A 16624-nucleotide genomic window follows, 5' to 3' on the forward strand; every position below is an offset into this window, starting at 1 on the left:
CTGGGACCCCCGACAATTAGCTGTTTTAAAGGGGGTGCAGAGCTCGTACAAGAGCTACTTCCCCTTCAATTTCCTCTCTTGCTCACACTGTGACACGGAGAAAGTGACCGGAACGAAGGGGAAGTAGCGCTCTTACGAGCGCTGCCCCCCCTTCAAAACAGCTGATTGGCGGGGATCCCGGGAGTCGGACCCCGACCCATCAGCTCCAGCAGACAGTGGTATTAAACTTACCCTCCTCTTCAGCCACAGCGGAGGTCCTGACTCCATCCAGGATCGGGATGCTGTGCACAGCGCTGTGACGTCAGGACCGCCGCTGCGCTCTGGAAGGAGGATTGTAAGTACTGTCAGTTACTATAGTAACGGGGGCCCGTGTAGTTTATTACGTAGGCCCCAGTTACTATAGTAGCTATTCATTGATGTGGTGCGGGCCCTGGCTTCGGGGCCCGGTCACAGTTGCGGCCCCTATAGTTACGCCACTGGTACCACCTCTATAATGTCTATAACTGCACGAACAAACATAAAACCAAGACACTATGGAAGAGATTATTTACACTGGCGTTTCATACGTTTTGCAAATTGCGTCTTTTTATGCATTTGCGTATTTTCTACGCCGATAATAAATTCTCCCCTTTGGGTACCAGTTATTACAATGTGTGTACAGCGCTGCGGAACATGATGGAGCTATGTAAGCAAAGGGGAATAAATACATTCAAGACTAATATTAACAATTACAATTTTGGTTTTATTTCAAGGGGAAACACTCAGATCTTTGTTGTCATTTTCTTCCTCCATAACAAGCTTTATTAGTCTATAGTAACACGTCAGCGGAGACAGCGCCGCTCCAGCCACGTCCCTTCTCTACATACTGACATTCTATCCAGTGACCACCGCAATCCCGCTGGAGAACACGTGACTGGTCACATGACGCTGTGACGTAGTCTGTACGGGAAGCGCTTCCTGGTGATGAGAACTGCCGAGCAGTGAGAAGTGAAAGGAGAAGCGCTGACATGGCCGGGAAGGGCAGCAGCAGCAGCTCCGGGAGTGACGTGCTGTACAGAGCAGCCACGACATGGCTGACATGGGACAAGGTGAGGAGACCCCGGCCTGTCCGCCACGTTGTCACATGCAGCTGTAGTACTGCCCCCCCCCCCCCTCTCTGTCCATTCCCCATCACAATGAATGACCGCTATATAGTAAGGACAATAATATATCCATCATCATATTGGAACGATTGGACTCCGATCAGATCGTTCAGACTATTACTATATCGGACAGTATAAGTGATCTGAACGATCTGATTGGTAATATTCACATTTATGGCTAAAGTAAAATCATGTACCTTCCTCTGGCGTTTGGGGGGAATCCTAACAACCTAATTTTAGGGCTGTGCAGATTGGAATGACTTTTATTATGATTGGAACAATTTCTGGGATTGTAGGAAATTATCTTGACGTTTATGCGACTATGAAGGCGAGTGCGTCCATGTCCGCGCGTTCCAGCGATCTTCGGATCTATGGCCATGTCTGCATTTACATCCCGAGACACTTCGAGTTCATTTCTAAAAATGAGTGCAACCAATACGGTTTTCTGATGGGGTTGAATATGGCGGTGACGTGCGTCTTGTAAGGAAAGCGTCAGAACGAGAATCGCGGAGCACCAGTCTAAACCCGTAAAACAGTTTGTCCTCTGCAGGCAGTGCCCGGCCGCAGCTACTGGGTCGTTGTGAAGGATGGCACACGATGGCATTGGTGGATGTACGGCGCTGTTTACTACTTATACCAACTTCATACACCTCTATGTGCTACTTATGTCAAATTTCGCAATTTTTGCAACAGAAAATGGGGAATTGTCAATTCTTACAAGTGTGCCCCATAATTGTGTACTTTATGTAGACGATCGGGAACGTGAGCGATGCGGTGTGACTCCTGATTTTTTTCTCTATATAGGTGATCCTCGTAGATAAGGCGACTTTTTTCTTTCCCGAAATACTGTCTGTAAATACGGATCAGTAGACAGTATTTTTCATCAGTAATTACGGACCCATTCGTTTCTATTGGCCACAGACACCTTTCAGTATTTTTACAGATTGGTGTCTGTCTTGAAAAAATGATAGAACCCATCCTATTCTTGTCAGTAATTACGGCAATGACTCGTCCATAGAAGTCTATGGGAGCTTCCGTAAATACGGACGGCTGCTGATGTGCATCCATATACCATCCGTATTTACGGAAGCATTGCTAGGCAACATGTTGATGACATCATTTGCAACCTCCCTCTTTATGTAAGGAGCCGTATATATATGGCTGCAATACGGACCGTATTTACGGACGCCCTTCTGTGTATATACAGATGCCTACTGAACCGTTTTTACGGCCAGTCTCTTGGGATAGATGAAAATACTGTCGTGTGCATGGGGCCTTATCCGTAACTTTCGGGGAAAATAATAATAAAAATAATAATCTATTAAATGCCCCCCACTCCAGCGCAGCCCCTCCCTTCACCACCAATCCATTTCCGAAAGCTCCTGCAGCGTTCACGTGTCGTTGAGCGGTCGCGAGCTGCTGCAACCAAAAACGCACCAAAACCAAAGCATAAATTCTGCACCTGTTTTTGCATCAAAATGTAAAATCTGCACCTAAAAACATAATAAGTGCTGATTTTACCTGCGGAATTAGCGGCATTTATCTGCAGCTTTGATGTGGATTTGAGAACCCGCAGGGAATTCTGCCTGAAAAACTACACCAAATTGTGGTGCAGATTTTTGTTTGGAATCTCTGCTGCGGAAAGCAGTGGTTGTATTTTAAAAAAAAATAATTGATACTTACTCCTGGGCATTGTCATAGCGGCACGTCCCTCTGTTCTGCCTGACCACCTGGGATGACGCTGCAGCCTGTGATTGGCTGCAGCAGACACATGGGATGAAACGTCATCCCAGAAGGCCGGGCTTCACAGAACAGAGCAACGCGCCGCTATGACAGCGCATGAGGGTAAGTATTGTATTTATTAAAAAACGTTTTTTCAGATTTGCGATTTTTCCGGCAGAATCTCAGCGTTTCCGCCGCAATAATCGCACCCTATTGTATCAGAGGAAGAGATGAACGAGAGTCCAAACGGAAAGCATCGCTTCAGCCCGAACATTTTTAAAGTGGCTCCTTTAAGAAACAAATTTATCAGATGTTCTTTGTAATTCACACCAGCGTGCGCTGAACGTCTCCTCGAAATCCACCATTTCACATTGCACTCTGAATGGCAATGAAGGCGCTCTTTTATGGGTTCAAAATAAGATCTCATGAAAGTTGGGTAATATGTAATGAGTATGTCAAATATTTTCTGTATTATCAGAAATTGCTGTCGTGTTAATTACACATGTTCATTAAATAGGGTTTGCTGTTTTTTTGCAGAATCCAAAAACATCTGAGTTGGTGAAGAATCTTCTGTCCGACGGGAACAAACAAGAGTTGGAGAAATGTTTTGGCTCCAGAATGGAGTTTGGTACAGCAGGGCTCCGAGCAGCGATGGGCCCTGGTGTATCTCAGATGAATGACCTGACCATTATCCAAACCACACAGGTATTGACTTTGTTGGAGTCCATTAGACAGATATGTTTCAGCTCCTGGTTAAGATCTTACCTAAATTGATTTGATCCATGGCACCAACATTTTGTGTGTGCTGTTTGTAATGCTTAAAGAGGCTCTGTCACCAGATTTTGCAGCCCCTATCTGCTATTGCAGCAGATCGGCGCTGCAATGTAGATTACAGTAACGTTTTTATTTTTAAAAAACGAGCATTTTTGGCCAAGTTATGACCATTTTTGTATTTATGCAAATGAGGCTTGCAAAAGTACAACTGGGCGTGTTGAAAAGTAAAAGTACAACTGGGCGTGTATTATGTGCGTACATCGGGGCGTGTTTACTACTATTACTAGCTGGGCGTTGTGTATAGAAGTGTCATCCACTTCTCTTCACAACGCCCAGCTTCTGGCAGTGCAGACACAGCGTGTTCTCGAGAGATCACGCTGTGACGTCACTCACAGGTCCTGCATCGTGTCAGACGAGCGAGGACACATCGACACCAGAGGCTACAGATGATTCTGCAGCAGCATCGGCGTTTGCAGGTAAATCGATGTAGCTACTTACCTGCAAATGCTGATGCTGCTGCAGAATCAACTGTAGCCTCTGGTGCCGACACGATGCAGGACCTGTGAGTGACGTCACAGATCTGCACTGCCAGAAGCTGGGCGTTCTGAAGAGAAGTGGATGATACTTCTCATCAGAACGGCCAGCTAGTAAAAGTAGTAAACACGCCCCGATGTACGCACATAATACACGCCCAGTTGGACTTTTACTTTTCAACACGCCCAGTTGTACTTTTGCAAGCCTCATTTGCATAAATACGAAAATGGTCATAACTTGGCCAAAAATGCTCGTTTTTAAAAAAAACAAAACGTTACTGTAATCTACATTGCAGCGCCTATCTGCTGCAATAGCAGATAGGGGCTGCAAAATCTGGTGACAGAGCCTCTTTAAGTTAAAAGCAAGTTAAACTTAAGGTGTAATGGCCTACACAAATAATGCTTTCAGAGCTTGACAGATATATGGCGTAACAGGGCACCTCTGTGCTCGGGTGCAAAATTTCAGAATTCGCTCCTGGGCGCATAGGTGCTCCTGGACATGTATGTGCTCATAGGTGCTCCTGGACATGTATGTGCTCATAGGTGCTCCTGGACATGTATGTGCTCATAGGTGCTCCTGGACATGTATGTGCTCATAGGTGCTCCTGGGAGCACAAGCACCATGAGGATACCACCCTGGTTTAATTCAGGTGCTAGATGCCAACCACTGAGCTGTATTCCTTCACTGGTCCTGAGGTGCAGGCATTAATTTCACTTCCATCCAACCATATTAGTTACTATCATATGAATTTCATAATTGGTAGGAAATTTGTGAAATACCAGTAGATAATTATATTTACTGGAGGCTGAGGTAATGCTGGAAAATAGTTTCCTGATTTTCTGAAATGGTTGAAAGCTGATGTAATAATGGTATGAGGACAGCGTGACTATCGGGTATAGGTGTGCCCCCAGAGAGTTGGGCAAGACATTTTTTAGATTTCTCCAACAATAAATGGGAAACACTTTACTTGACTTCTTTATTACATTACAACTGAGGCTCTGTTCACCCATGCGTTATATATATATATTTTTTTTGTCGGATGCCGTTGTATTATAAAGGTAGTTGACTACACTCTCCAATACTGTATAAAAAAGATATACTGATGTATGCCGGGCAGGTGTGTGCCAAAAGGACACTGTTTTGGCATACGTACGTCCCTTATACATCAAACAAACGCATCAGAACTTGATTGCTCTGAACTGGTAGCTTTTAAGTGTATGTTAATAAAGGTCTGTACACCTTTTGAAATCGTTATGTCTATTAGTTTGTTTTGTGCAACTTTCTAGATTATTAAAAATTAGTTTAACCCCTTAATGACCGGGCCATTTTGCACGTTAATGGCCAAGGATTATTTTTTGTTTTTTCACGGTCGCATTCCAAGAGTCGTAACTCTTTTTGTATTCCGTCTATATAGCCGTATAACGGCTTGTTTTTTGCGGGACGAGTTGTATTTTGTACCATTTTTAGATGCTTATAATATATCGATTAACTTTTATCAACTTTATTTTAAGAGAGAATTGAAAATAAGCAGCTATTCCAGCGTTGATTTTCACGTTACAAATTTACGCCGTTTACTATGCAGCGTAAATAACATATTCACTTTATTCTATGGGTCGGCACGATTACGGGGATACCAAATATGTAAAGGTTTTATGTTTTTTCTACGTTTGCACAATAAAAAGCCTTTTAGAAAAAAATTACTTGTTTTTGCATCGCCGCATTCCAAGAGCCGTAACGTTTTTATTTTTCCGTCAATGTGTCCGTATGTGGGCTTGATTTTTGCGGGCCAATGTGTAGTTTTCATTAGTACGATTTTGGGGTACATAGGACTTATAGATTAATTTTTATTTAATTTTTTATGGGGGGAATGGGAGAAAAGAGAGAATTTTGCCGTTGTTTTTTTTGGACGCCGTTCATCCAGCGGTTTAATGTGTTCATTTTATTGTTCAAGTCATTACGATCGCGGGGATACCATATATGTGTATGTGTGATTTGTTTTGACACTTTTACTAAATAAAACCACTTTTTGGGCAAAAAAAAGTCGTTTTATTTGATTTTCACTGTAATTATTATTTTATTTTTTTTCACCAACTTTATTTAACTGATTTACATTTTTTTTTTTGTACCACCAGGGGACTTCACTGTGCGATCTGCTGATCGCATATATAATGCTTTGGTATACTTAGTATACCGAAGCATTATTGCCTGTCAGTGTAAAACTGACAGGCAATCTATTAGGCCATGCCTCCTGCATCGCCTAACAGGCAGATGCTGAAGGCAGACCTGGGGGTCTTTGTTAGACCCCCCGCTGCCATGGAAACCCGACGGCGACCTGCGATTTGTTTGCGGGGGCGCCGATGGGGTGACAGAGGGAGCTCCCTCCCTCTGTCAAACACATTAGATGCCGCTGTCACTATTGACAGCGGCATTTAATGGGTTAAACTGCCGGAATCGGAGCGCGCTTCGATTCCGGCAGGAGCCAGGCTGTGTATAACAGCCGTGCTCCTGCCGCTGATCGCGTGGGTGCAGTCTCAGTACCCGCGCCATCACAGGACGGATATATCCGTCGTCCTGCGCGAACTAGCAGCTGCAGAGGACGGATATATCTGTCCTTCGGCGTTAAGAGGTTAACTTTTTGAGATACAACTGCTTTGGATTCTATATACAGAGCAGCTGTATCATGCGCTAAGACCTGAAGCCTTTGTCAGCGGCACTGACGGGTTCAGTGACGGAGGGTTCTGCGTATCTCTGACACACAGGAAACACATGTTACTGATCATATCTAAGTTCATAACTTAGATGTGATCAATTGCAGTTGAATTGAAGCCGTCAGTCCCACTGACCAGACGCACAAGCAGGATCGAGCTGATCACATCTAAGTTCATAACTTAGATGTGATCGTTTACAGGTGGATCCTGTCATGCAGGACCCGCTGTCACTGAGCCCGTCCCTGCCGCTGACCTGACTAATACAGGTCTTAGCGCAGGATACAGCTGCTCTGTATACAGGATACAAAGCAGCTGTATCTAAAAACGTTAAGCTTATTTTTAATAAAAAGTATTTAGAAAGTTGCACAAAACAAGCTGATAGACGTTTTCATTGAAGGTCATCTGGTCATCGATTTATAACAGCTCTGAACATGGCCACTTTAGCACTGGACTGCACAAGACCACTGCTTTGCATGTTGCAACCTACCTGGAAAGGGAATAATAAATAGAGAGTAGTCACAGAACTAGAGCACAGCATGACGGATATAAAATTCGAATGGAATAAATAACTTTTACAAGGCTGTCACCCATTTTTATGCAAATTACCTCTTCTCTGGATGGTAGAAAGCTCTCTAGTGCCACCTATGGGTAGTATCCTACTAAGTTTGACTGATATCTCTAGTCCTGTTTCAAGGCTCTTTAATTAATGGACTACAGGGTAGTCACCTATAGGGGCACTAGAGAGACAGGTTTCTTCTGGAGGAAATCTAATTTGCATCCTTTTTTTTTTTTTTTTGATGAAGATTGTCCGTAATGAATGTACATAGCGTGTACACGGGAGATTTTTTAGCCTGTATTTGGCAGTAGAAAATCCACAGCATTTATATTAGCAGCAAAGTGGATGATTTTTTATCAAATTTCATTCACATGCTGCAGTACATTAGCCTGTGTACTGATAGTACAGGCAGTTGTTAGGGCATACCTCTGTATGTCCTAACCACAACGAATATGGTCAGACAGCCCCGGGGTCCCTCAATGGACCCTGGGCTGTCTGGCCATGCAAGTTATGGACTTTGATCACATCACAGGCACGATCAGCTGTGGCACGATCAGCTTTGATCGCGGCATTCAAGGGATTAACGGCGGAGAGAAGAGGGTTCTCTTCTCTCCGTCGTTAGAGCGGGGCTGTGGCTGTGTATTACAGCCGTTGCCCCGCTCCTGATCGTGCGTGGACACGGCTGTCACACAGGACGAGAATACTCATCCTAATGCGCAAAGTACCTGCCACTCAGGACGAGTATTCTCGTCATGTGTCGGCAAGTGGTTAAGAATACCTTTTGTTTATACAGTCACATGAACTGGTGTTAGCTATTCTTACAATAAATAGGTAAGGTATAGGAGAATAAATAGTAGATGGTGGTCACCACCTTCTGGTCCATTCCTTTGAAAATATTATTCAAGCTCTCCTTCAGGAGAATGAAAACCATCTCTCTAGTGCCCCCTAGTGGAGGTTACTTCCCTGTAAGTCAATGTCCAACCCATAGAAGAGCCTTTAACCCCTTAGTGACCAGCCCATTTTAGGCCTTAATGACCAAGCTATTTTATTTGTTTTTCTATAGTCGCATTCAAAGAGCTATAACTTTTTTATTTTTTCGTCTACATAGCTGTATGAGGACTTGTTTTTTGCGGGATTAGTTGTGCTTTTTAATAGCACCATTTTTGGGTACATACTTATTATTTTTATATTAACTTTTATTAACCTTTTTGGGGGGGATTATAAAAAAAAAACTGAAATTCCGCCATTGTTCTATGCGTTTTTAAATTGACGCCGTTCACTGTGCGACGTAAATATCATGTTAACTTTATTCTATGGGTCGGTACGATTACGGCGATACCACATATGTAGAGGTTTTTTATGTTTTACGACTTTTGCACAATAAAAACTCTTTTGAACTAAAATTATTTGCTTTTGCATCGTCGCTTTCCAAGAGCCGTAATTTTTTTATTTTTCCATCAATTTAGTGATATTTTTGGGCTTGTTTTCTGCGGGACAAGACGTAGTTTTGAATGGTACTGTTTTGGGGTGCATGGGACTTATTGATTAATTTTTATTATGACTTTTTTGGGGGGCAATGGAAAAAAATTGCAATTTCGCCATGGTTTTTTGCGTTTTTTTTTACGGTGTTCAATTTGCGGTTTAAATGACATATTAACTTTATTATTGGACTCATTACGGTCGCGGCGATACCACATATGTGTACTTTTTTTTTTTTTTTTTTACACTTTTACTAAATAAAACCACTTTTTATGGAAAAAAATGGGTTTTATTTATTTTTTTACTGTACTTTTTATTAATAATCTTTATTTCACTTTGATGACTTATTTTATTAGTCCCACTAGGGGACTTTACTGTGCGATATTCCGATCGCTGCTATAATGCTCTGGTATACTTCGTATACCAGAGCATTATTGCCTGTCAGTGTAAATCTGACAGGCAATCTGTTAGGACGTGCCTCCGGCGCGTCCTAACAGGAATATGTCCAGGGCAGACCTGGGGGCTTTTATCAAGCCCCCGGCTGCCATGACACCCCATCGGAGACCCGCGATTTCATTCGCGGGCCGCCGATGGGTGACAGAGGGAGCGCACTCCCTCTGTAAACAAAGTTAAATGCCGCGGTCGCTATTGAAGGCGGCATTTAACGGGTTAAACGGCCGCGATCGAAGTAAACTTCATCAGACAGCAGAGCCCCGGCTCCTGCCTGCACAGGAGACCCGTGCAGGACTTAGACTAGGCTGACGTGAAAAGGCATCAGCCTAGCCTAAAGCCCATTAGTGACCGACGTAAAAAGGCGTATTAGTGGTCACTAAGGGGTTAAACATGACTAGGGATTTTAGCCAAAACAATCTCATCCAAAAAGAAGAAAAACCCCTCTGTAGACAACTGTTTCGTGGTGTTTTCCCCTCCTCAGTACAGAGCAAGATACTGGACAAGATGGCCTTTCATGCAGTGCTCGAGCGGTGCTGGTTCTCATTGAAGAGTATTCTAACAACGGAGAGCTAAAATCTATTGCTCACTGTATATCTTGTGTTCGTAAAGCCCAGTAAATACCAGTGGATTACACAAAGGATATTGGAACGTGTGATATGCCGATACCTGAATGTGTCGCGTCACATGTTAACGCTCAGAAGTGTTCTGTGGAAGTAGTCATGTAGCACCTGGTAATACCCAAACGACACTGTCAAGTCTGCTGAGTATTATATCTTACCCTTACATCATTTCAATGATAACATAAACTATTGTTCCCTCTTTTGAAGTCCTCACCCTCAGACTTTTTTTCACCCTTTTTCCCTCCGAGTGGCAGTTGTCTACCGCCCCCCCGGGCTCACCCCGCCAATTCCTGGATCATTTTGCTGCCTGGCTTCCACAATTCCTATCATCTGAAACACTAACTCTCATCATGGGTGACTTCAACATCCCCATTGATAACCCAATCTCCCAATCTGCCTCCCAGTTTCTATCTTTAACCTCCTCTCTAGGTTTGTCACAACTTACTAACTCTCCTACACATGAAGACGGGCATTCACTTGCCCTGGTCGTCTTCCAGCTCTGCTCAGTTTCTGACTTTATTAACTCTCCTCTCCCGCTCTCTGACCACAACCTTCTCTCCTTTACTCTCCTTTACTCTTTACTTCCCTGCGGCGACCAGGGCAGATACTCCTCTCTGCTTTTACACAGCATATCCGCCCTTTGTGGAAATACCCTATAAAAAAAAATATATTTGTTTTTGCACGGTTTCATTTCGAAAACCATACCTTCTTTATTTTTACGTTGATGTAGCCGTATGTGAGTTTGTATTTTTGCAGGATTAGATATAGTTTTCATTGGTACCATTTTTGGGTACATGGGACTTATTTAACTTTTAGCAAATTTTTTATATTTTTTTTTTAATGGGAGATGAGGAAAAAAAGCAATTCTTTAATTATTTTCTGAATTTCTTTCTTGTGCTGTTCACTTTGTGGTCTGAATAAAGTTTTAACGTTATTGTTTGGGTCGCTATGATTGCAGCAATACCATATATGTGTATTTTTTTTTTTTTTTTAAATAACACTCCCTATGCATCATTTTTAAAAAAACAATAAAGTTTTATGAATTTCAAACCAAAAACAAGTCTTGTCATTTTGTCAAATGGAAACTGAAAACATAGGATAGCAAAATATCGGCATGTCAATGATATAATGCTTTACTTAGTATACCAAAGCATTACTGCCTGTCAGTGTAAAACTGACAGTCTATGAGGAAAGGCCACTGGCACGGCCTAATAGGCATATAGCCATGGCAGGCCTGGGGGCTTTTGTCAGGCTCAGGGCAGCCCATTGGAGGCCTGGGATTGGTGACTTAGGTTGCTTTTGACCACGGCATCTAAGGGGGGACACAGCCAGGATTGAAGGTAACTCCTATCCTGGCCTTTGGACCAGGAGCCCTGCTGTTATTAGAAAACTGCGCACCCGTGCCGGCTTGTTCCGAGTTGCCGTAAAAAGGCTTATGCATCGGAATAAGGTCCATTATTGAATGCCGTGAAAAGGCATATTGGTGATCAGTAAGGGGGGGTTAAAATCACAGAAAAATGCCATACATACTGATACAAGAGCCATTAATAAACCAGTTCTCAGCATGATGCCGTCAACCTTCCCTTATATCAGTTAGGCCTCATGTTAATGACCGTGCATTTGAGGCCGTATACGACCTGCAATTGCGGCATCGCGGATAGCATAGAACACGTTCTATCCTATGGGCCAATTCACACGACTGGTTTCCGTGGTCCGTGCGTTGCCCGGGAGCCCGGACCGCAACAAACAGGAATGTCATTATACGGTTTGCAATTTTGTGTGTGCACGGTTCGTGATAAGGGCCAGCCCGCGGATGACACACCGTGGCCCGTCTGTGCCATAATCACGGACCGTGTGCATGGGGCCTAAGTATGGCATTGTTCTGTTATGTTTGAGTCCATTTGATTCAATTTTCTGTGAAAACATTCTAATGTTAGTGTAGGGAACTAAGAAGACAATAAGGACTTTTGGCGAGGGTTGCGACCTTGCGTATTTTGGCCAAAATAGCAACGAATACCTCTATAATGTTTATCATGGTTATTATTCTTGAAGGATGTGATGTTGGGGGACAATGAGGTGTCAGTACTTTTTGTGATACACTTAGACCTAATAGACCATTAACCTGCATTGTGCACTACATGTAACTGTGTGACTGGCACCTTTAATAGAAGCTATATCTGTGTGTAATAATAATGCTAAGCAGCGATCCCCCGTCATGGACGATAGGTGTGAAAGTGGCTGTTCATCAGTATTTCGCACCTGTGCAATCACTTTCCCCTCCATTTAACATTGTGGCTTGTCTGCATCCTGCTGGGAACTGGTGTTTTACCTGCCCTTGTATCAGTAAGTATGGCCTTTTTCCCAACCTAAAGTAAGTAACTGCAAGCAGAGATCTTAAAAACCATGAGGAATTGATACAGAATGTTTTCATTTTGGTTACATACAGTATAAGCTATATTTGGTGAAATGGCAATACCCCTTTAAATTGTCACACTGCGGTCATATAAGGCTGGGGTTTCATGTCAATCAAAATGCTTAGATTTGAAGCAAAGCTGCGCCATTTTGACAGCGCCATGCGTAACCAGCCTAAGGCTGATTCCTTTATAGCCATTATTATTTTATAAGGTTCATCGTAGTTGTAAGTAGTCATTATACAGACTCTCTAATATATTGTCTCTGCTGGCACAGGGCTTACTGGGCATCCCTCCTCTGCTGCCAGAGGTGACCACGCTGGATCTCTACACTTGTGCATATTCTTTACTATCGTGGGGGGACGGGACACCACCAGCAATGCCTTGGCAGGGGAAGATGACCAGCAACCACAACTGGCGCTATGTAGGATCTGGTTTGGAGGACACGTGCTAAGAATACAGCAGCTTTTTCCATAGTCCCACAGTTCTCTGTCTTTGCTTAGATTACAACGTAGAAACAATGATCTTTCCTTCTAGATGTAATATTCACTTTCCTAGATGGCAGAGCCGTCTACAGCTCTGTGTTAGTTTAGTTATTGGTCTCTCTCTGGTCACTGACCTCCTGACCAAAAGAAAACTGAACTTCAACTCTGCGGATCCCCTCATCCTTTCCACAATTTCTAAACTGTAATTGATTAAAAGCTATGTACACACTTGTAGGATTTTAAAAAATTTTTAATCTGTGTTTTAAGTGATTTGAAAGAACTTTTACATTTACATTTTAAATCAACTAAGATGTGATCGCTATAAGCTGGTTCCTGAGTGTTAGAAACTCCGGACCAGTTTTCAGCCAAGCCATCACTTCTACTGAACTGACGGCCTCGGCTTTGACAGAGCGATAAAGCTTCTATGTATACAGGATACATAGAAGCTGTATCTTAAAAAGTTAAACAAAAGTCAAGTTAGAAGTTGTTTCAAATCTCTTAAAACATTAATTTATAAAAAAAAAAGGATAATTAAAAAAAATAAATGTTTGCGTCAAAGGTGTAAATAGCCATTAAAACCTTCCCTCTGCAGCCAATTTAAATTTTTTCAACCCCGTCTTCCAAAAGCCATAACTTTTTTTTAGTTTTTCGTCGACATAGCTGTGTGAGGGCTTGTTCTTGTGGTACGTGTTGTAGTTTTTCATGGCACCATTTAATGAACCATGTAATGTACTAGAAAAAAAAAAATCTTTGTGGAGTGAAATGGGCAAAAAACAGCAATACCGCCATTGTTTGTTTTTGTTTTTACGGTGTTTATCGTGTGGTAAAAATTACACGTTAACCTTTACTATGGGTTGATACGATTACGGCGATACCAAATTTATATATAATTTTGCTCGTTCATCTGCTGATTGCTGCCCCGTTTACACAGGGCAATTGTCGGCAACGAGCGTTCTATGAACGCTTGTCTGCCCGATAATCGGCCAGTGTAAAACCCCCTTCAGTGTCCGTAGTTAATTAGAACACCTGTTTGTAGGGGGAGTGGAATCTCTAGACAGAAGCGTTCCTAGTTACCCAGTGTTATCCTGTGACTCATCGGAATGCAAACACTCTAGTTCTATTAACCCCACTGTTACCTCTCACTGGTCGGCAGGACAATACCCGATGCCAAAATAAATTGCATCTGACTATATATTTCGGGCTGTCTAAGCTGCCTTCGACAGCAGTTTCTAAGAATCGCGTCATGCCGCGCACACTAAGTATTGTTTGAATGACATAAATACAAAACCCTAAAGTCAGGTTTACATGGGCCGTGCCTGGCTGCGCTTGCGCAGTCTCGTCCACAGTCTGCGAGCTAAATGAGAAAGAACGGAGCTAAAAAAATCAGCTCTTCTATTTCTCACATAGGCCATATACCATAAACGTCTGCCCCCAAACATTTCATCTAGTTCACAGCAAAAGAAGAAAATATTCTTACATTTATTAAAACTATAGCGGACTTATATCTATTCTCGAGGGGGCAAGAAGACCTATCTCATTCAACCATAGTGGCATTATCTATCTGAGAAATAATTTTTATTTATATGTTGAAACTAGGTCCATATTTATTAGCTGGCGTAGAGTGGCCATGTGTACATGGTCCAATACACTGCTAAAGACCCATTGATCAATATGTTCAACAGATTGGTCATCTCGCAATCCATCACCCTATATCCGGATGAGGGGTCGCACCCATAAACCACTGCATATAACCATCCATTGCGGTTTCAAGTTGAATGGACAGGAAAGTCTAAAAAGACCACTACCCAAACGTACGACCACATATAGCCCCTCGCGTAAAGATAAACCCCACTTCACAAAAAAGCCAAAACGGACATAATTAATTACAGTGGATATAAAAAGTCTACACACCCCTGTTAAAATGTCAGGTTTTTGTCATGTTACAAAATCAGTCCAGGATGAATCATTTCAGAACTTTTTTCCCCCTTTAATGTGACCCATAATATGTACAATTCCATTGAAAAACAAACTGAAATCATTTAGAGGGGAAAAATAACAAAACTACAATAATGTGGTTGCATAAGTGTGGACACCCTCTTGTAATTGGGGATGTGGTTGTGCTCAGAATTATAACATTTAGGCCGCATTTACACGAGCGTGTGCGTATTGTAGCTCCGTGTGTCAGACGCGTATGATGTGTGACTGTGATTTTCGCGCAGCCGCCGTCATTATGACACTCTATTTTGTATGTTTGTAAACAGAAAAGCGCGTGGTGCTTTTCTGTTTTAATTCATACTATTTGCTGTTGCGCGAATCACGCGCCTCACACGGAGGTGCTTCCGTGTGCTGCGTGTGATTTTCACGCACCCATTGACTTCAATGGGTGTGTGATGCGCGAACAACGCACAAATATAGGACATGTCGTGAGTTTTACGCAGCGGACACACGCTGCGTGAAACTCACGGACAGTCTGCACGGCCCTATAGACTAACATAGGTCCGTGCGAGGCACGTGAAAATCACGCGCGTTGCACGGACGTATTACACGTTTTGTCTAAATAAGCCCTCAAACTCATGTTACATAGTAGTCAGTACACAGCTGCCATTATTTAAAGTGATTCTGAGTAACCCCATATAAACTTCAGCTGTTCTGTTAGGATTTTCCTGATATTTTCTTTGTTGCATGTGACTGCAAAAGCCATGGTCCGTAAAGAGCTTACAACACATCAAAGGGATCTGATTGTTGAAAGGCATCAGTCAGGAGTAAGGTACCAAAGAATTTCCAAGGCATTAGATATACCATGGAACACAGTGAAGACCTGGTCATCAAGAAGTGGATTACATTTGGCACAACAGTGACATTACCAAGAACTGGACGTCCCTCAAAACTTGATGAAAAGACCAGATGAAAATTGGTCCGGGAGGCTACCGAGAGGCCTACAGCAACATTAAAGGAGCTGCAGGACATTCTGGCAGGTACTGGTTGTGTAGGGCATGTGACAACTATCTCCCGTATTCTTCATATGTCTGGGCTGTGGGGCAGGGAGGCAAGACGGAAGCCTTTTGTAACAAAGAAAAACATCCAAGCCTGGCTTTGTTTTGCAAAGACCTACATCAAGTCTGCCAAAAGCATGTGGGAAAACGTGTTATGGTCTGATGAGACCAAGGTTCAACTTTTTGGCCATAATTCCAAAAGGGACGTTTTGTGCAAAGCCAACACTGCACATAACCAAAAGAACACCATACCCACAGTGTAGCATGGTGGAGGCAGCATTGTGCTTTGGGACTGTTTTTCAGCAGCTGGAGCTGGGGGATTTAGTCAAGGTGGAGGGAATTATGAACAGTTCCAAATATCAGTCAATATTGGCACAAAACCTGCAGGCCTCTGCTAAAAAGCTGAAGATGAAGAGGAATTTCCCCTTTCAGCACGACAACGACCAAAAGCAGACCTCCAAATCATCAAAAGAACGGCTTTACCAGAAGATGATCAAAGTTTTGGAATGGCCCAGCCAGAGGCCAGACCTGAATCCTGTTGAAAATCTGTGGGGTGACCTGAAGAGGGCTGTACACAGGAGATGCCCTCGCAATCTGACAGATTTGGAGCGCTTTTGCAAGGAAGAGTGGGCAACAATTGCCAAGTCATGATGTGCCATGCTGATAGACTTCTACCCAAAAAGACTGAATGCTGTCATAAAGTCAAAGGATAATTCAACAAAGTATTAGTTTAAGGGTGTGCATATT

General features: G+C 42.9%; 1 protein-coding gene across 1 annotated transcript in view; it reads left to right on the forward strand.

Annotated features, from left to right (window-relative positions):
• Nucleotides 1-868: 868 nt before the first annotated feature.
• Nucleotides 869-16624, forward strand: part of PGM2 (phosphoglucomutase 2) — a 45903-nt gene continuing 30147 nt past the window's right edge. The window contains exons 1-2 of the mRNA XM_075859032.1: nucleotides 869-1088; nucleotides 3402-3569. Of these exons, the coding sequence (XP_075715147.1) occupies nucleotides 1008-1088; nucleotides 3402-3569 (249 nt within the window). The 5' untranslated portion in view covers nucleotides 869-1007. The remainder of the gene's footprint in view (nucleotides 1089-3401; nucleotides 3570-16624) is intronic.

Source organism: Rhinoderma darwinii, chromosome 1 (genome assembly GCF_050947455.1).
Source record: "Rhinoderma darwinii isolate aRhiDar2 chromosome 1, aRhiDar2.hap1, whole genome shotgun sequence".
Lineage (NCBI taxonomy): Eukaryota > Metazoa > Chordata > Amphibia > Anura > Rhinodermatidae > Rhinoderma > Rhinoderma darwinii.